Source organism: Mauremys mutica, chromosome 4 (genome assembly GCF_020497125.1).
Source record: "Mauremys mutica isolate MM-2020 ecotype Southern chromosome 4, ASM2049712v1, whole genome shotgun sequence".
In the NCBI taxonomy this organism is placed as follows: domain Eukaryota; kingdom Metazoa; phylum Chordata; order Testudines; family Geoemydidae; genus Mauremys; species Mauremys mutica.
In genome coordinates, this window is record NC_059075.1 from 64,777,990 (window position 1) to 64,799,378 (window position 21,389).

At 41.0% G+C, this 21,389-nt stretch overlaps 1 protein-coding gene across 5 annotated transcripts in view; it reads right to left on the reverse strand.

The window, feature by feature from the left end:
* RBM25 (RNA binding motif protein 25) overlaps positions 1–21,389 on the reverse strand; it is a 72,171-nt gene that overhangs the window by 13,620 nt on the left and 37,162 nt on the right. For 4 of the 5 annotated variants that reach the window (XM_045012177.1, XM_045012178.1, XM_045012174.1 and 1 more), the window contains 9 exons: positions 16,160–16,280; positions 12,601–12,650; positions 10,920–11,090; positions 10,526–10,583; positions 9,959–10,119; positions 6,416–6,598; positions 4,176–4,229; positions 3,850–3,933; positions 58–338 (listed from right to left, as the gene is read on the reverse strand). In XM_045012177.1, the coding sequence (XP_044868112.1) occupies positions 58–338; positions 3,850–3,933; positions 4,176–4,229; positions 6,416–6,598; positions 9,959–10,119; positions 10,526–10,583; positions 10,920–11,090; positions 12,601–12,650; positions 16,160–16,265 (1,148 nt within the window). In that variant the 5' untranslated portion in view covers positions 16,266–16,280. The remainder of the gene's footprint in view (positions 1–57; positions 339–3,849; positions 3,934–4,175; positions 4,230–6,415; positions 6,599–9,958; positions 10,120–10,525; positions 10,584–10,919; positions 11,091–12,600; positions 12,651–16,159; positions 16,281–21,389) is intronic. The other variant, XM_045012175.1, reaches the window with a different exon arrangement.

The following is a 21,389-nucleotide window of genomic DNA, read 5'->3' on the forward strand; positions in this document are numbered from 1 at the left end:
GTAAGCAGCCTTAGCAAGAACTAGAGTTCTATTTCAGCAACTCAAACTTTTATTTACCGTGATCTGCTTCGATCCTTGTTGCGGTCTGAGCTCCTTTCACGGTCTCTGTCACGGTCTCGATCCCGGTCTCTGTCTCTATCTTTAGTCCGGTCACGATCCCGATCCCGCTCTCGTTCACGCTCCCGTTCTTTCTCCTTCTCTCGTTCACGCTCCCGTTCCCTCTCTCTTTCGCGCTCCCTCCTCTCTCGTTCACGCTCCCGTTCCCTCTCTCTTTCTCTCCGTTCTTTTTCAATTTCTTGTCTCTCTTTCTCTTTTTTGCCTTTTTCCTCCTCCAGTTTCTAGAAACCAACAAGAGAACTTTCACAGTTAGTTCCATAATTGCAGGAATCTGATAGTCCCGGCGCAACACGCAAGGCTGGTAATGGGCATACCAAAACCACCAGTGATTTAACATTTAATGTATTGAATAGTTTGTTTTGAACTCATAAGTATGAAATCAAAATGCAGCAATCACAAGACTAGATTTCGTGCAAAAGCATAGATCTACACAGACCAGCAATCTCCAACCTTGGATGGCAGGGTAGGACTGGCCTTGGACTGTTGTATAATGACTGAGCTGCACATACACAGTGCATTCTCAATCATGGTTCACAGCAGAGCCACAGACTCCACAGGTGCAATGAACCACTTGGGAACAAAGAAAATGAACTTTTAGCTAATAAAATTTATTCTTCTGAGCTGGACAAACAGAATTCAGTTGATGCCCATTGGGGCAGAGTTGTTTCCCCATGGTCTCAGCAGACCAAATCAACCCTATCTGAAAACTTGGGGTAAAGAAATTCATCCATTTGCACATGGGCGCACATGGCTCAACAGTGAGGAGGGAGCTGGACCCCTCCCACTTTGCCCTTCCTAAAGAGCTCTAACTGTTCACATGTAAAAAGTGAATTCTGCCGAATGGAATCCTCAACTTCCACCCCTACAAGATGGAAAGATTAAAAAAGGTTGGAAATCACTCATTTGAAATATAGAAACTAAAGGGTTATCTGCTACAGTTTTACTAAAATTGTATACAGTTGAAACTTTTCCATTTAAAAACGGTATCTATAACCAGAACTCCTATAAGACAATAGAAAATACATCAATAGAATGATAGATAAATCCATCCTTGGAAGCAATTGTTGTGTGTTAACTTACAGATGCTGTGCTAGGACATGGATCGCCAACACTGGATTAACTTTGCCTATAAGCTATGTTTCTGGGAGGAAGAGCAAGTACACGGTTCACAAAAATACCAAACAATAAAGACAGACCAAGTTTGTCAGCCTGACAGATGCCAGAACCCCACATGGTTTTTACACATACTGAGCAGAAAAAACAGGTTTTATCCCCTTTGGCTCCACGTTTACCACCACTGTAAAGAAATTAAAAACTGAAACAATAAAATGTGCATTTTCTTTTTTTTTTTCTCTCTTTAAACAATGCATTTAAGACAACTTTAAAAAAGCAATCTTACCTGGTAAATATTCTTCTGTCATGTGCCCATGGACCAGAGAACTGACAAAAGGTTACAGAAATAAAGCTAATTCACAAGAGATCAATATATCCAGCCACCATACCACACTGCATTGATAGTAAAATACAGGCATGCTAGTGTTGGATACATTGAAATCACAAAAGGAAAAGGGGATTAAAAATGGTAGGAAACTGATATTATGAAAAACAAAACTTAAAATTCTACAAAACAGAGGGGTGAAAACGTAGAAACTAAGTGAAATTCTTTTATAGATGTCTTATAATGTAACAAACTAATATGGTAAGATGTTAGACTATGCTATGTCAATTTTCAAAATCAAACTTACCTCAATTTCATATACTTTTAAAGAAAAGTTTATATACTGAAATAGTTGATACTTACAGATTATTTTAGATGTTCCAATAGAAATTTCTTTTGCTGAATTCCTGGATTTTCTCTCAAATACTTGTTCATAGCAAAAATTGTGTCTCAGACATTTTATCTGTACAAGTTTTGGTCTCTTATGACCCATTTTATAAATTTGGTTCCTTAAAAATCTAATACAGGAATGAATTGGCCTATCTGGTTCATATCAAAATCTCATTTAAATAACTGCTACCAGTGTAAACAAAAGAGTCTGAAGGGATAATGGGATGGAAAAAGCATCATAGATATAATGAAGTAATGAACAGAAAAGGACAGATAGAAGAATCATAAATCTTACCTTGAGCTCTCTTCAGACTCGTCCGTGCTGTAAATGGACGCCCCCTGCAAGGCTGATACCCTGACAGTCTGTGGTTATTGTTTTATAAACTCATTTTAAAAACATGCAAAGGTTCACTGTGCTCACTAGCCAGCTGCTATAGATTCAACAGCCTTTTTAAATCATTCCACCCAATATATGCAATGGCCACTTATTATAATTAAAGTTGATTTTAAAGTTAAGAAATCCAAAATATCCCCCCCAATAAAATAGATCAAAGGCAGTAAAATGCCTGACAGCTTCTGAAACAGTGAAGCATATTTTAATTTTTTTTAAACCACTTGATTTGTTTATATTTTGTACCAGTGACTTGACAGGGCCTGGAATTAAACGCAACTTTTCTATGTCTCACCATTGACCAGTTTCATATTTAATTACTGAAATTCACCAGAAGATCTCTTCTGGAATTCTTTTCCTTAGGTTTTCATTCCCAAATTGAGTGGAGAGGAAAATGCAGTATTTACATTGCCAACAGTGTTCCTTTTGCTTTATGTTGATAAAGTTGTGTGAAAAAGTACCACCCAACAACTGCACAAGGTAAAGCTGAACAACAGGGGTACGCTTCACCTTATTGCACCTTCAACCTTTTAATCAATGTCAACTTCAGGTATTCAAAAAAAGTGTTTGCTCAAAATGTGAACACTGGTTAATACTTCAATGGGTCATGGACCACCTCCACTCTTGCTGGGGAAAATTAATACCGCCTTATAAGCTAAACATTGAAATATATTACATGCACAGTTTGCATTTCACTATCCATTAGTACCACCTTCCAAACCAGAAACATTCATAAATGCACTGACATTAACAGAAACTTTTGTAGGTGGGAACCCTGAAGTGGGATTTGCTGTGCACAACATTTCCAAGCCAGTTACCCCTTTGCATATTTTTCTGAGGGGGCATCCATAAATATAATAAAAAACAGAAGCTCATACTTACATCCTATTCCATGTTACTTTCCAAGCTGAGTTTCATCTTGCATTAGTCACCATATGATCTCTATCATAATGGTGGGGGTCAATGAATAGATTAGCTTTATGGGAATTTACAATTCTTCCATGCATCTAAATTTTGGTAATTCTGGTAACCACTGACCTATTTTTAATTTTCCCCCACTCAACTTAGAACTATTAAAATAAAAAAGTCTTAAATTTAAAATTAAGTTTCAGTTCTCCATAAAACGTTTCCTTGGATTACGTTATAACTGTCTACAGAAACACACTCAAGTGTATGTCTTACATTGCAGCCTGTTTAGTCTTTAGTTATAAATATATCTAACCTAATGTATGTGTAGAAACTTAAGTTGTGTCTATTCATGATAAAGTGAGAAGACTGCAAAGTAATCAATAGCGACTAAAAGTCTTACAAATGCCACGGGCCACTTAATGTGGTATGTTTTTTTTGCTGGTTTTAAATAGCACTCTCTCTCTCTCTATATATATATATTACACCTCATTATAAACAGTATTTTAAGTGATATTGTATTGTATTGGTAAATTTTATAAAAGTGGGTTTTTTTGGAATCTGTAAAAGTCTAATTTTGTATCAAGTGCAAAAACAAGAATACTACCTTGTGTGTGTCTCTGAATTTACTGATCTCTCTTGATATCAGGTCTCTTTTGTCTTCCTCCATTTCTATAGCATTTATATCCTCCTAAAAAACAAGGGGGACAGGAGGAAAAGCATTAAGAGCCGTCTGTACATACACAGAAGAACAAGAGAAAAGCTCAAGGTTAGAAGTTTTGTACCAGTCTTGTAAGAGATAAATATACCCCTTCTGTAGTACCAAACCTGACAGTCTGATGTTAATGAGTGAAAAATCAGATGGACAAGAGTCACAAATCTGGCAACTAGCAGTAAACATAGTCATTGTCAAAGCCTACAATGTAAACGAACCTTGGTGATGAGTGGATAAGGTATCAGTGGGGCCACTGGAAATCTGCGGAAAATCTGCGGAAAAATCCACGGAGATTTTTTTTTTTAAAAATAGATTGCACACTACTCTGAAAAACAATGTTTTGTATGTTTGTACTATAAGCAATATTGTATTGCTGTGATCTTATTTTTTTGACTCAACAAAATTACAGAAGAACCTCGCTAATTCTCCCTTCACTGATCTATTTCTCAGCAAAGATTTAACAGATGTTGTAGTGAGGTCTCATTAGTAAGACATCACAGAATTACAAAGCGTACTACAGGACATTAGTACACTATAATAATGTCATAAATAAGACTAAACTACACTTGTCAAAATAAGTGATCAATACATTGTGGTGCATAAATCTTGATTTTATTTACTCGCTAATTCGCAAAATTTAGTCATCTGCAATGGGTCTCCTGGTAGTTAGTGCGAATTAGCGAGGTTCCCCCGTGCTTGAAATTCAAAAACAGATTCCACTCACTCGCCACTCCTCCCACACACCCTCATCTCCCCCACATCATCCATCATTCCTTCATCCAGTGGAACTAGTGAAGGACTCAGCTGCTAACATCAGCAGTTTTCTTCCCATCCCCTTCAGGGGGACAGAAGCCCCAGAATAAGCAGTTTTTTTATATGGCATCTTCCCTCCACCCGCCACCCACAGATTCTTCTCTCCCCCCCTCTTTAAAAGTCAAAGGAGTGATGAACTAGGATCATCTCCCTGCTCCCACCTGCACCCCCAGAGGCCAAAGATGGTAGCCTCCAAAATTCTCATTTCCCTACCCATCAGGGAGAGAAGGCAAAGTGCAATTTCAACCCAACAGCTGCTGTGTCTTTGGCAGAACATATTAATCTGCTCTGCTAGCTCAGACTGGTCTAAAGCTAGATCATGCAGAGATAGCAGAGTTACAAAAAGTGCACTTAGCATTCGGCTCTTGCGAGATTATCGTGGCATGGCAATGTGATAGTATAGTCATCTGTCATTATCCATGATCACAGATAGCCTCAGCACAACAAACATATTACAGTATTTTTTGTTTGCATAATATACAGCCCACAGCATTAGACAATGACTTCATTCTTAGATTCTCATCCAAAAAGTCTTGCCCCAAAGAAAGGGTGAGGAAGGAAATCTAAATTCTCAACTCAGGACTTCTATTCCTCAGGTTATTTTAGACTAAGAATGATGTGGGGATGATATACTCACTCCCAGAGGGAGAGGTGTTGCTTCTTGCACCGCTCTTTCACACCCCATCAGCAGCTGAAGCTGCATTACTGCCTTGGAATGGGAATTATACAGTAGATTTAAGCAGGTAAAAATCTCAGTCCAACTAGATTCTGATTTCTTGCAACCTTGGGTGGAGGTTGAGAGGTGTCAAGAGCTCATTTTCACATGGTTAGAGACTCAATTGCAAAAGCAAAGTCTTAGCTTGAGAATTGTAAATTCTTGGTTCTCCCCTCTTCTTCAGAGTTTATTAGTACACTGAAAGGATCACCCATAAAGGAGGTTTGCATCAGAACATTTCTGCCAAACACTAGATTTTTTGTGTGTCACAAAGTTTAGGAAAGCCAGCTGGCCAAACACAGCCAAACTAAAACATTTTTATAATAGTAGTTTTATAGTAAAAATAATAAAATTATAACATGCCTTTCATCCCTGGAGGATCCCAAAGTGTTTCAAAACTATACACGTATACCACCACTGAAATGCAACCACCTCTGGGGTGTAAAGTAGCAACAACCAGCTGACTCATAGCATGCTATCAAACAGTGGGGAGAAGAGAAAATTTTGGTAAAGGACACCAGAGCAAACCACTATGCTTACACAAAGTGTTCTGGGATCTTTAAGTGTCAACACAGAACAGGCAGGACCTTGTTTTTTAAGGTCTCATCTGAAAAACCTATAGACATGCAATAAACTGCACTGAGTTCAACATATCTACCTCAGAGGGATGAAAGGCTGAGTCAAACCTGCCAGGATTCAAACCTGTAGTTCCAAGAAGTCTAGGTGCTCAGACCCCCTAAACCATCCTGAGGGGATGGCATCTAAAACTGACTAGATTTCAATTTAATACATGAAACTGCTGCTGACATCAACGCTTGTCGATTTGTTTTCTCATCAGAAGTTTTGAGTTAAAGTATTTGCACAGGGTTTGGCCATTATATAAAGGCGAGTTGAAGAAAAACCTGTTTTGTCCAAAATCAAAACACATACGTCCTCCTTCTTTTCCTTTTTCTTCTTCCTGGGGTGAGAGTCAGATTCCTGGGAAGGGGCATTGAGCTCGCTGGAATATTCTCGTATTAATACTTCAATGGCCCCTTTAATTAACTGATCTCTTCTCTTTGTTTCCTCATCCAGTGCTTCGTCATCATCATTTGTAGACTCCGGTCTGGAGTTCTAGGGAAAAGTGGCAAATTTAGAGAAATCAGCAAACTGTCACACTACATCCCACTCGTGAGAGGAAGAATTTTGTCCCAAATGGTCTTTTTTTTTTTTTTAATAATCCTGCTAGTGCCTCTACTGTGTTTACCAAAGTTTAAGAACAGCTCTCAACTGCATCCTATTGCTCAGACCTCCTCACACTAGCAGTGCCAGAGAGGGACTGCATTCCAGGGTTTTACAAGTGGAATAGCTGTAGACTGCAACAGTAGGATTGTGATAAGACTGAAAAACAGATCAAGGTCAAGGAAGAGACAGAGGGAGCAAATGGGGAGTATCAACAGCTGTGGCCCTAATGTTGATCTACCATAGCTTCTGGTCTCTCTCCATCAGCAACTGTAGACCACTTCAGTAGCTCATCTCTAAGCTTCTTTTTTTTTTTTTTGGAAGCCCACTAGGCTATCATACAATACAAATATTTTCCTTTTCTAGTTAAATATTAAAGCAGTGAGCTGTGGGGAAAGAGCTATCTTAAAGCAACATTTCTAGAAAGAAAATATCCCTGCCATACAAGAAGTTTCCTTATTGCTGATCATATATTTATCCTCACTTTTTTCTTCTCCCAGTGGGGAAGCAGGACAAAGGGAAACTCTGGGAAAGAACCTCCTTGTACCAACCTTATGCAGAAGTTTATGAAAAATACTTTGGATAAAGACCATCTTGCTCATTTACTGCCCCCCTCCCCCATTTTGTAAAAAAAATGGAATCTCACCTGAGAATCCAGTTGGGTGTCTCATCAAGCGATAGGTGGTGGGTAAAAGGGGGGTAGAGGGAGGGAGGGAGGGAAGGGTCTGATGGAGCAGCAGCTAAGAATGAGGGGGGAGGAAGGGTTCAGTTGGAGCTGAAGAGCCTGCCAGGCCAAGGAGTAGACTGAGAAGAGCTAGAAAGCAGTGACAGGGAGTGGAGCTGAACAGGTCCAGGGAGAAGAGGTGATCACGAAGAGGAGCTAATTAGATCAAAGCATTGCTTGGTTTATCTCCCTCATATTAGAAATTAAGTGTTGCAATGTATATTAATACAAAAAAAAATCATCAAGAAAACGAGTTCAGAGAAGAGAACTGCAACTTTCTGATCTGAGAGTGGCCCTTGCATGCCAAGGAAGGCATGAAAGGGTTAATAAGGAACTGCAGGCACTTTGATAAACTTTTAATGCATTTACTATAACTCAGTGTTTCAGTGGAGGTAGTATTTCATAACTTCTTACATCAATATTCCTCAGCAATTCACATTTCCTTCAACCACCAATAATGAGAACATACCAGGGTCTAATTTGTCTATATTAGTGTTTCCCAAACTTGGGACGCCACTTGTGTAGAGAAAGCCCCTGGCAGGACAGGCTGGTTTGTTTACCTGCTGCATCCGCAGGTCCAGCCAATTGCAGCTCCCACTGGCCATGGTTTGCTGCTCCAGGCCAATGGGAGCTGCTGGAAGCGGCACGGGCCGAGGGACATACTGGTCGCCGCTTCCAGCAGCTCCCATTGGCCAGGAGCAGCGAACCACGGCCAGTGGGAGCCGCGATCGGCCGGACCTGCAGATGCAGCAGGTAAACAAACCGGCCCGGCCCACCAGGGGCTTTCCCTACACAAGCGGTGTCCCAAGTTTGGGAAACACTGGCCTACATCATCAAAACTATATGAAATCAGAGTACAGAGCTTTTCTACATGGATATCAATAGATTACTTAAAGAATATATCCTAAAAAGAATTAGGAATTTTCACTATAAAAGTGATTAAATTTACCACCATCGGAAAGCTTCATGTCACAACTGACCTTCTCTGCCTTGCTACACCAAAAAAAATTCACAGAAAGCACAATCCTTCCTGTTCATATCCTACAGCTGCACTACAGTGTTAAGGTTACTTACAATCCCAGTCGTAAGCATAGAAATTATAGCTGTTGCCAGAGGGGAAAAAGGAAGCTTTGACAGGAGTGAGTGCTCGAGTCAAACTTTCTTCCCTTAATCTAGGTTAGCAACTAGAGTACTTGCGCCATATGGATTTCACCTTGTTAGTACTTTGTTGTTCTGAGCAATAGTCTTGTGATCCCATATGCTAGACAGGCAAATTATGTTAAGAACCTGAAGTCATATTTATGCAATGGTTCTGATTGGACAAAAGTATTCATATTTCCAGCATATTCTGCGTAGCTTTCTGAGCTACTACAAAGCGCTGATTGCAAAAGTTTACCCACTTTTTTGTGTTCATTATCTACAAAATGAAATTGAAAATCTACTTTGGCCAACTAGAATTATGAATAATTGTTGCTTCAAGAAGCGAGTGCCCATTGGTATATACCTTTGCTGGGGCAATTACAGAAAAAGTGCAGGTATTTTAAATGAATGAACATGCTCTATTACCCCTGCTAAAGAGAAGCATCTAGCAAAAATGGGCCGTATTAATCTTTGGTATAACTACTAGTTTCAAGCAAGTTACACTCGTGATGAATTTGGCCCAGTAAATCCAGCACACCAAAACTACTCCAGAAAGACAATTAAATAATTAAACCAGAAAATTCAGAATAAATTAGATGGACAGTGACCCTGGTTGGATGGATCCCCAATAGGTGTTCCCTCAAGTCAAGGATGGAAAAAAAAATACCCCACATGCTTAATGTTACATCTGCTTGTGATCTGTTCACTGCCTTATAACAGCAAAGAAATAAATCTACTTTTCTGTCTTGCATGAATTTTAAACAATTGTGAAGGCTGCAAGAGAAAATTAATTCAGGTCCCTCAACTGGCTCACGGATTTTGTAACAAACAATACATTTCCATAGGTCACTTTTTAAAAGACAACTCAAATCTCTAATTAAACAAAGTTTCAGAACAGTAAGGTACAGTATACTGTGTATTACTCCTCTTTAGAATGGATATAAACTGAGAATCAGAGATTCAGATCTGGCTGATACACGGTGCTGCATCAATTTAACGCTCTGATTTTGAACAGATTTAGTTAGATTGGTGCAACTTTGCATGCAGACACCCTTAAATCAATTTAAATCTAGCTTATATTGGTTTAGCATGCGTCAGTAAATGTACAAAGGCAAGCTAAATTGAAAAACAGGTGTTTCCATTGGTTAAATATGCAAATTTAAGTGCCGACAAGCCCTAAGGTAAAATTCTCAAAAAATGCTTAAGTAAATTAGGTTCCCAAGCCCCACAAACTCTCAAACGGGATTTAAGAGCCACAGTCTAGCAAAAATCATGGAGTGAGTTAAGAGCTAAGATAGGAATAGAAACCAAGAGCCCTGGCTTCCAGACCTAGATAACCCTGTCCCCGCCCCTCATTACATAGTGCAGGTCTCACATTGCATACCTACCCCATTGGAAGCCCTTTTCTTTGCTTTCCATTCATCTAGCTGAGCTTTTGTCTTGGCATCAACTTTAACTAGCAGCTTCTTCTCTCCAATCTGGAGGTCATGGAGTAGTCTCAGTGCTCGTAGAGTGGATTCTGGTTCTTTGTATTCACAAAACCCAAAAGCTAGAGGTTGATGATTGAGATGAAAAGCAAAAAAACAATGTCTTCAGGTAAATATTTAACAGCTTTTTCCTTACAGATCATTAAATATGTTCCATATTGGGAACTTTGAACTAATAGGTTCTCAAACTTTAAAAAAAATATTCCAGAAATATGCATCATAAAAGGGAAAATATTTACTCTGCAAATTTACAAAAAAATATCCACTGCATTATTCTGAAAGAATTACAAAATTTAAGATTTGGACCTTGTTCCTTTTTTATAAAGAGTTAACAGGAAAAATTGCCATATGCAACTCAATTTAAATGCAAAATATTAGAATTATGTTAATTTGTCAGTATATACTTTGAAAGCTGCCCGATAATCAAAATAAATAAATCTGATCAGGATGCCAAAAAGCAACACTTACCTTGAAGTTTTCCAGATGCCCCTTGCACTCTCTTCCAACTCAAAACCAAGCCACATTTCTTGAAGGCAAAATTAAGAAAGGAACATTACCATTTAATAAGTGTTAAACAGTTGCTCACACAATACAGTACCATTCTGCGAAGGAATCAAAAGAGTAAGGGTTAATTTTGCTAAAAATCTTCTATATTCCTATTTGGTACCAGCTGAAAGAAAGCTATTCTGGTCAAACTGATTGTTCACTTTTCACACAAGTCTAATGAACATGTCATTACTGCACCATCAGTGGCCAATTTCACTGCTTGTGAATTAATCCCACCATGTTTATAGTGATGACAGAATATTTACATTACACACCATCTGAGGATGAAGTCTAACAAACCAACCACTGCACTTACAGCTAGGAGCTGTCTTATAAGCATATCTGATGCCTTCTCGGAAATGTTGCCCACAAAGACAGTGGTAGTGGGACCGCTGTTTTCATCATTTTCTTTATTCTTTAGACCCGGGTGCTCTTTTCTGGCTCCCAAGTGCTTTCCAACCATGGACACTGCGGTAGGAACTAAGACCTATGGAGGAAAAACAAGATGTCTGTATCTATTTTATAAACAAGGAAGAGTTGGCGATCTAGAGGTGTTTCACTAATAAGTTTATAGCATAGCATGATAATTGCACACCAATACAGCAGGACAGTAGTTTTAAGATTCTACACAGAATATAACAGATATTGCCTATTAGATTCAAAAGAATGAAATTGTTATTTTAAAATCTTTGCTGGAAATGCAAGGCAGAAAGAGGTATAGTTGTGCAAGGAGATCACTTTTGGATAAGATGTTAGGAGTCATCTTTAATTCAGTACTTGCTCCAAAAATGAACAATGAGCCTGCCATCTTTTGATATACTGGTACACCTTAACATCCTATGAGAAACAGATTCTTAACAGTTATGACCGTAAATAAAAGATCAATTCTGGCTCAAAAACATACTTATAGCATCAAGTACCAGACTGTACACAGAAACCAATGTTTTACTTTATCAATTCACATCCCTCCTCTACGATAGCCTCTTTTCTTGAATGTGAAGAAGAAATGGTTTGGGAACTGGAGCATATGTATGTAGGTATGATGTATTCATGTGTGTGCACATCTTCCACTCATGTTATAAAGAAGGTTTAAAAAAAAATAATTTCATTGTGTGCACGTGCTTATTTCTTCCTCATCAATTCTTTAAGGCCAGGGGCACAACCATATTTCTTCCAAGATACTGAATAATGCATTTGTTCCAGCATCTTACTGCTATAAAATACATAATGTAGCATGAGTATATTCCTCTGTTAGAGACATTAGGTTTTGGACTGATTTCTTCAGCAGATTTCACTTTTGCAAGATTTTAGTAACAGCAGCCTCATAAGTTTAGATGGAAAAACAGCTAGGAAATGGCTTTAATACCTAGAATGAACCCAGATTTTATAGTCAGAAAACAACCCTACATGCCAATAAGAATCCATGCGTATAGATAAAACCACTAAAAGCAGTTTTTCCCTCAAGGTCTCAGTAAGTCCTGAGCATCTTTCCCCTCCCACAGCATGGGAGCCAAAAAGGACTCGTTAGAACTTGCTCAGAAGCTTGTCAGCACCGACTCTTCTGGCCAGTTTAGCAGCAGTGTTGGGCGATGCACTCACCAATACGGGCTACAGAATACCTCATGGCACCCTGCAGGCCTACTGATCTGGTAAGCAAGAGACCAGTCAGCCAACCCTGATGATTTGCACAGCAGTGCAGAGTGTTATCACGAGGCCATCTCTAAATTACTTCATTTGAGACAGAAATAAAAGTTTAACTTTCTATTTGCAAACAATAACTGTTTCAATTTCTAGCAGTTAGCAATTCCATATACATCCTTTTAAAACCTTGCCCAGCTCAGAGTTTAATATATCAGTCTAACATTTAACACCAAGCCTTTCCTTTCATGGTTATGAAGGTTGTTAATAAACTGGGGGCAAATTACATATAGAGTAGTTTCAATCAATAAAGCATGTTTTGTGCACATTACTTTGCACCTACTCCCAGTACTACTTACCGTTGGAGCAGGAGCCATAATGCCCATTGGTACAGGAATCATGGGGGTCCCTGAGGGGGAGAGAGAGAATATATCAATGTTACCCACACACACTCTAGAATAACAAAGACAGAATACACCTGAGCCAATCACTTATTGTATGCCAGGAAAAAGTAGTAAGTAACACTGGTAAGCTGCTGTGCAGACATGCCTGCAAATCAGAGAACAAATTCAGAACAAATATGAAGTTCACAATGCACAGAATAGATTGTGCTCACTGTATGGATAGCTATTCAACATTTTCCTATCATTTCTGTTTATTCTCATCATACCACATAACAGCATGCATACTGTACAACCTCCAAATCTTGCCCTGAATACAGAATTAATTTCCTCCTGGGCATCTCTAGGATATTCTTTGTCATACCTTAGTTCTTTAAAAACATTAATGAATTTATGTTCACAATACCCCTGAATCACAAGACCATTCTCTCTCTTCCTGAAGTTAATTGGCTCATTCACTACACACTTTCCAACTTCTCCAACAAACGAGGCCTTACAGACAACAGCCTCATTCCCACAACATCAGCCCTATGCACTTAATGAGGCAGGGGTCCGGGGAGAGAGAATATGTGGTCATATAATTAAAGACTGTATCAAAATGCATATGTACAAGAGGGCCAAATTAGGGTTGCATGGGCAACTTTAATTCAGGCATTTCGTATGTGCGTGTGCTTGAGTTTGCAACCTTGATGTTTACTGTAGTAAATTACATAATAAATCTTCAGTTTTTTAAAAACAAAAATTGAACACAAAACATTTCATCAGATGAAACTATATTGACTGCTTCTCTCCCCCTACCCCCAAATGGGTCACTGGGAACTTTAAACCCACAGCATACTCCACTATTACCTGACCTAATGGAGTAACTGTAAGCAGTAAAAGGCTGTTATCTGTGGTGTTATCTCTGTTGTCTCTCCCCAGCTCCAGGCACTCTGCAATAGCAAGTGAGAGGAAGAGAGGCTTTGGCACAAGCCCAGCCCTGCTACCCAATCCAGGTGTGGGGCAAGCAGGCTCAGCCCGATGCAGCTGTGGGGTAAGAGGGTTCTGTGTGGGGCAATCTGGATGCCAGCAGCTTGGTTGGGGGTGTGGGGATCTCAATGCACGGGGGCTTGCTGGGGGGTGCTGAGTGCAGCGGGAATGGGACTCTGTGGGGGGATCCAGGTGCAGCTGGTTGGGGCTCAATGAGGTGGGGATAGGGTGACCAGAGACCAAGTGTGAAAACTTGGGACGGGGTGGGGGGTAATAGGCACCCATAGAAGAAACTGCCTCAAATATCAGGACTGTCACTATAAAATCGGGACAGCTGGTCACCCTAGGTGGGGGTCCGGGTGCAAGAGGATTAGCAGAGTGATTCAGGTGCAGGGAGGGTGGGGCTTGGCAGGGGGGTCAGGTGGATAAGGGGCAGTTCCCCACAAAGTGAACCCTCACCCCGCAGCTGGGGAGTGATGGGGACAGGAAGCAGGAGTGCTGAGCTTCCTGCAGCTGCAGGAGGTTCCCAGGGATGGGTCTGACCTGGCCCCAGGAGCAGCACATGCAAGAGAAGAGATGGCGATTTGTGTCTCCCAGGGCTGCTCCCCATGCCCAAACCAGATATGCCTACTTGGGACTGCTGCCTGGGAGGGGTGCATGAATCAATTATTCTGCAAGGAAAGAGTAAAATTCAGAGGGGACATTAATTCTGCGCTTGCACAGTGGCACAGAATTCCCCCAGGAGTAGCAGTCTGGTCAACACAAAGGAGCTGTGTGTGTGTGTGTATGGAGTATACCCAATACTGACAATCAAGACAATTTAGCTGCTAAACTAACATATCTATACTGAGCATACATGAACTGTAATTTTTCAGATGTTTATAACTTGGTCATATTTAGGTGAATTTTCATAGAGAGAGCAAAAGGCACATTCCTGACACCATGACGAGACACACACACCTCTCCTTGCCAAAATTTCACCGTGTGTCCCGTTGTAAAGTATGAAGTTGCTAGAGCTTGTCATTGAATCAGCTGTAAGATCTTTTTTAAATGCAGTTAAACAACTGAAAACAAGTAACAAAAAAGTATATGGCAATCTTAACTATAGGTGTCACTATCTGCCTGTAGTATTATTCACAGAAGAGTAGAGACTTGAGAAACCAGTGTCCCCTCTTTAAGGAAACAGGTGTTATGCCCACAGACGAGTACATTAGTGATGCAGATCACATGTTCTGGTTGCAAGAAAGACCATGATATTTTCAAAATCCTTCTCTCTTCCTGTTTATACCCTCTATGGATTGCTATCATTGAAACAATGAATTTGTTTTGTACAAGGTTAAACTTTGCAAGAGGAAAGCTCTTTGTCCTATGTCAGTGGTCCCCAATGCAGGCCCGCCTGGGCATCTATGTGCACCAGCGTACTGTCTGGCGGACAAGTATCCGATGAAATGCTGCTGAGAAGCAGTGTCATCCAGAGTCATTGCTGCTGAAATGCCGCTGATTTTCGGCGGCATTTCGGCAATGACACCTCTGGATGACGCTGCTCGTCAGCAGCATTTCGGCGGTGACGCCTCTGGATGGTGCTGCTTGTCAGTGGCGATGCCTATTGACGTTGCTGCTTCTCGGCAGCATTTCAGCGGATGCTCATCCGCCAGCCATGGTCCTCGGTGGCTCGTCGTCCGGCACCCGCCAGATGAAAAAGGTTGGGGACCACTGGCTTAGCACTAACGGGCCCCCTCTAGATTGGGGCCTCTCAGTATTACAGGCAGTCCTCGACTTTACGACGTTCAATTTATGATGAAAGGCACTTACGACATTTCTGAATTGACACCCTGGTTTGACTTACGACAATTGGTTTATACTTTACGACACTTGGTCCCGCAATAGAGTGTATTGTGGTTCTGAGTTATGATATTTCGACTTACGACACAATTTGCAGGAACCAATTTTGTCGTAAGTCTGAGGACTACCTGTACTGTAATATAAACAACAAGGAAAGGTTCTCAGTGTGCAAATTAAAACCATGGCCAAGGGACTGCTAATGGGCTCTGTAGCCTTTCACCTATGGGTTCAAGTTCAAAACAGGCTAGCAGCTATGAAAAGTTGCTGCTATATTTTCCTAGCACACTTCCCCAGGGTATCCAAAGTGCCTTCCATGGTGTTTGGGTTACCATCCAAAGGCTGTTACAGTGACCTATTTGAAAAAAGTTGAAAACTGCAGTCCATTGCCAAGTAGGTAGGTGTCATAAAACCCATCACCACAAACAAATGACGTTAGGAGCCAATCTCAATGGAGAGGATGAGGAATAACTAGACAGAAACTGAGCTATTCTCACCCTAGAAGTTTTGATTTCTGGTCAGAGAAACATTGGGCATAACAATGGGAAGCTTACTCATATAGTACATCTCTATGGATAAATAGGGTCTTCAGCCTTAAAATACCGGTATGCAATTGCATAAGTGCAAGAGTGAATACAAAAGGTTTAAAATTTAGTACAGGAAAAATTAATTTGGTTCCATGGTGGTTCTACTTGCTAACATCACTTACCAGGAGGTACAGGTGGAGGAAACCCAGGAAATTGTGGAGGTGGAATCCCAGGTGGAAGTGTTGGGATTCCCATAGGAGGGCGATTCAAGTGAGGTGGAAAAGACATTCTTGCAGCAGCAATCTGAGAGGGGGGAAAAAAAAAGATAGCCTCAAAACATCATCTATTCAAAGTGGAGTGAACTGATAATCACCACGCTAACTCTGATTTTCATCCTTGTAGGGACTGCCTGTTGGAAATGCAAACTTCAGTTTTATGTTTCTTTTCCCCAATTAAACAATAATTCAGCAGTAGTGGAAGACTTCTTTTCTAATAGTGCTATTATTAAACATGAAAGTCTTGCCTTTTAGGATGGACTGATGCAAGAGATTAAACTAATTCTTTATGCCAAACATTTCACAAAGAACTGTTTGTAGATAACGAGCTCAGAAAAAATACAATATGCCCACAGGAGTTACTTTTCCAATATCTAAAATCAAAAATAATTTCAGAAAAAAGTTTTGCAATAAGCCAACTAGCTCCTCCTGCACAGATGAAGTGGTAATGTATTAGATGTTTGAGAGTCAAGTTACTGAGGGTCAGAATCAGGATTTCCTGACACTTTGCTAAAAGTAATATCTATTAATGGGACAAACACCAGGAAAATTCCTAACTGTGAACACAGGGTTGATAGGCATACAGAGGGGTCTCCGGTCTATTTTTAACTTGCCAGTTCCTATGTTTGTTGGTTCAACTTGGCTGGTAGCTGATGAGTTGAAGAGTCAGCATGCTACCTACTCATAATAAAGAATATTCTAAAACGCATTCACTATTTAGACACAGTCACTATCTGTATCAGTGGTCCCCAACCTTTTTGTAGCCAGTAGCACGTTCATGTTTTCAGAAGAGTGTGGCGGGCGCCAACAATTTTTCAAGGCTTATTTTGTATTTGTACATTAAATAATATGAAAAACATAATATTTAATATACATAATATATGAATCCATAAGATAAAAAAGGTAATTTTACATGTAAAAGGTATTAATTAAATTATTCAGCAATTACTCTTTCACCTTACCATGTGAATTTGCTCTTTTATCTACCTGTAAGAAAAATGAAGGCGTTTTTTACAAAATAAATATCATAAACAGTTTTCATCTTATTTATTTTAAAAAAGTTAAACATTGTTGAACTGCTGGTCCAAATATATTTACTATTCTTACTTTAACATACAATGAAGCCTGCAGCCCCGGAGTTCTCTGTCCCCAGCAGGGGCTTCTCTCCGGCTTAAGCTGCGGCCCCGCACCTGCCAGGGACCGATAACACCGGCACCCGCAGCCCCAGAGTTCTCTGTCACCGGCAGGCGCGGGGCCGCGGCTTCTCTCCCCTGCTGGGCACTAGGTGGGCGCACATAAATGCCCCGGCGGGTGCCATGGCACCTGCAGGCACTGCATTGGGGGACCACTGATCTATATATACACTTACAAGAGACCACTTACAGTTTGAAAAGTGCTTATACCTCCTACCAAAACAGAAGGGAGGTATATACTCTTAGTTTAATAATAGTTGCGAATATAATTGCTAAGATAGTGCTGAAACTATCTAAAAAGTAATCTAGCTTGTTATTCAAATATCTGGTCTTTACAGACGAAACTTGTGTTAAAAAACAAACCAAAAAAACCCATATGCTTATCAGCATTATTTGCATGTTATCTGCTTGAATAAAGTCTCATACATTAATGCATCAGTAACTATTACCATGCAAATACCCTACCATGAGCCTATATTCTTAAGTAAATGGGGTACCGCTAAGTCAGAATGCCAGACTCAGCTACTATCCCTGAATCAACAGGGTTCCAATCCTGCTGGAGGTATGTTTTTTGTCCAATTTTAAAAATGGGTTTCGTTTAGCAAGAGTTGGTTATAGAGAGATAATTTGGGATGGGAAGGTGCCCCCTCCCTCAAGTGCAGGAGCCAGAATGAGCAGGAAATAGGTCTGCGTGTGGATGGTGTAAGAGCTAGATGTATGAGGAGCAAGAAACACTATCTATACCCCACTCAGGTTGGAGCAGGGAGGTGCACAAAACAAGAGCCACTGGGCCTAGAAGTACCTCCCATACATAGGAGCAAGCAGGAAACATGGTAGTGCTAGAATGTTAGCACTAAAAGCTAATACCACTATCCTACCGTAACAAGAGATACAGAGAGACTTCGAGGAAGGAGTTACATGTGATATTAGAATTCAGAACCAAGATTATTTTCACAGAGTCTGGAAGAACTATGGAAATAAGCAGGCGTGTACACCAGGGGCAGCGAGTCCAAGCATATTTGCTGGTGTTACTCTTGAGCTCACATCAAATATACCTCTAAGCAGGAGCAGGAAAAAAAAAAAAAGCTATTTTTTAAAGTTCAGTTCCTACTAGTTAAAATGGAGCACTATGCAAGTGTAGTATTTTAAGTTAGCCAATTAACAAAATATTCAAGTAGAGACAATGTCCCTTTAACTGACCAAAGGGCATCTAGCTCTTCCCACCACAAGTAAAGGTAAACTATATCTGTGATACAAGGCCTGAAGTGGTGGATTAACCAGGAAGCAAACAGAAGTATTCCCACATTTATAAGATCTAAGCTATACTTAGATCACACAAAATAGACACACTTTTCTACTGTTCAGTTTTTTTAGCATGCCTCTCCTTTCTATGGCTCTCTCATTGCTGTCCCTTTTGCCATTAAGCTTTGCGAATCAAAAATCTACTGTCACATACACTTGATGTAGCAGTTTAAAATAGCTGAAATACTACTAACATCGAAGACTTCTGGGGTGGAAGAACAAGGAGATTCCCTTCTCCACCTAGGTTTTTTTAGTTGTGTATTTTCCTAACCAAAAGCCAAATGCATCATATGCACCCTTGCAAGCAATCACTTCCCAGGGTCCCAGGAAAGGAGAGGTCTGAACAAAGGGACTCCTCCATATGTGGATACATAAAGACAGTTTTTGGGAAGGATGGCAGGAAAGAACTACTGGACCCAGATTTGTTCCAAATGAGCTGGAGGCTCAGATGTCCATATAGGCTAAGGTATGTTTTTGATCAAAATCAAAGCAAAACCTAGCATTCAATGGAATAACCTTTAGCCCTCAACATGAATAAAAAACAGTTGTTAAGGAAAAGACAGGGTTTACAACCTTTCATATCGAGGCCTACAGTGAATGAAATGTGTTGCTATCTTCACAGCTTGAAAAATTCACCAATTTAAACTTGTTTAAAAAAGGAACAAGTTTCTAGCCCTTGAAAAGATCTTACTAATGTGAATCAATTCAATGATATAGTCCTGAGTGTGTAGAGAGATCTCCAGTACCTCTGCTATCCATAGCTTTCACATGCAACAGTAAAATAAAGTTAAAAAGAGAATAGGATGTTTTTTCTGCTGATGTGTAAAATTCTCTTGGAAGGGTGAAACTGACAAAGATGTCAGTTTCATTCTCTGGCTATTAAGGAGAGCTCTGAAGAGCAGAACTAGACACAGATACTGAAGCTATTCTCAGTGAAGGGAAGGCGGGGAGAGACATCTTGAAGAAGCTAGGAAGCTGTTTGGGGTGTTTGTTTGTTTTGGGGCTGGATTTATTTGGGGGAGGGGAAGAACGAACCAGAGAGAAGGAACTGAGTAGCAGGATTTCTCCAACAACAATTAGTAAACTCTTAGATGAGGGAGAGAAGAGGGCACGTGCTCCTTCTCCCTTCTATCAGTCAGAAGAGCCTTGGTAGTTCAAGTTAATTGTTAGGGTTGCCAACCCTCCATCCAGGTTTTGCCGGGATTCTCCCAGAATTACACCCTATCTCCTGGAAGCTACTGAAGCCAAACCGGGAGATTTTAGGTGCTGAAAGTCTGGCAGCGCACTGGGGCTGAAGCAGACTCCCTGCCTGAACTGGCTTCACGATGCTCCCAAAAGCAGCTGGCACATCCCTGCAGCCCCTAGGGGGCAGGAGTTCTCCGTGCACTGCCCCCGCAGCTCCCATTGGCCATGAACTGCAGCCAATGGGAGCTGTGGGGGTGGCGCTTGCAGGCACAGGAAGAGCCCCGTTTCCCCCCCAGGGACGCAGAGACGTGCCAGCTGCTTCTGGGAGTGGCGCAGGACCAGGGCAGGCAGGGAGCCTGCCTTAGCCCCACTGCGCCACCAACTGGGAGCCACCCGAGGTAAGCGCCTCCCCGCCAGAGCCTGCATGCCACACCCCCTCCTGCATCCATCTCCTACCCAAGCCCGTAGCCCCCTCCTGCACCCAAATGCCCTCCCAGAGCCAATACCTCTCACCCCCTCGCACCCCAACCTCCTGCCCCAGCCCTGAGCTCCCTCCCGCACCCAAACTCCCTCCCAGAGCCTGCAACCCAACCCCCGCCCAGCCCAGAGCTCCCTCCTGCACCCAAACTCCCTCCCAGAGCTTGCACCCTGCACTCTCTCCTGCACCCACACCTTGCCCCAGGCTCAGCCCAGAGCCCCCTCCCACACTTCAAACTCCTCAACCCCAGCCCAGAGCCCACCCCACCCCCAGCCGCCTACCCCAGCCCAGTGAAAGTGAGTGAGGGTGGGGGAGAGCAAGTGACGGAGGGAGGGGGGATGGATGGAGTGAGCATGGTAGGGCCTCAAGGAAGGGATATTTAGGTTTGTGTGATTAGAAGAATTTACAAGTGTATATTATAGCTCTTGTTTTTATATTACCTTATGCAAAGTTACAGGTGGCTTTCACTAATGCATTAACATAGTAGGACTTTGAATGAAACTGAGCCTACACAAAATGTGTCAGTGATTAGAGTCCAGAGTTCAATACTTGGAGAATAGGTGTCTACAACATTGAAGTCACCATCACAAGTGATGCCATTCCAAATACTGAAATAACGTGGAGGCTGTACTACTGTCTCATTACCAAGCACTTCCATTGCATCACGGTTCCAGCATATTAGCAAGGAAGCATGGGAAGCTTGCACTGCTGATGCCATGTTCACATTCTGTGGCTAAAGAAACTAAAATTTCAATTATTCAGAGTACTTCTGAACTTTAAATATATAAAATATATTTTTAATAATGGTGAGTGAGCAGACAGGGCTGTAAGTAGATCATGAATTTCTCATTACTAGAATCAGTAATGTAATTAAAGCAATCAAGGACATCTTTAATTTTTTATTAAATTGGCAACTAAGCCTCCTTGCAGAAATAACATCTTGATGACAATAACTTTTGACACCAGTAGCATTAGTTCC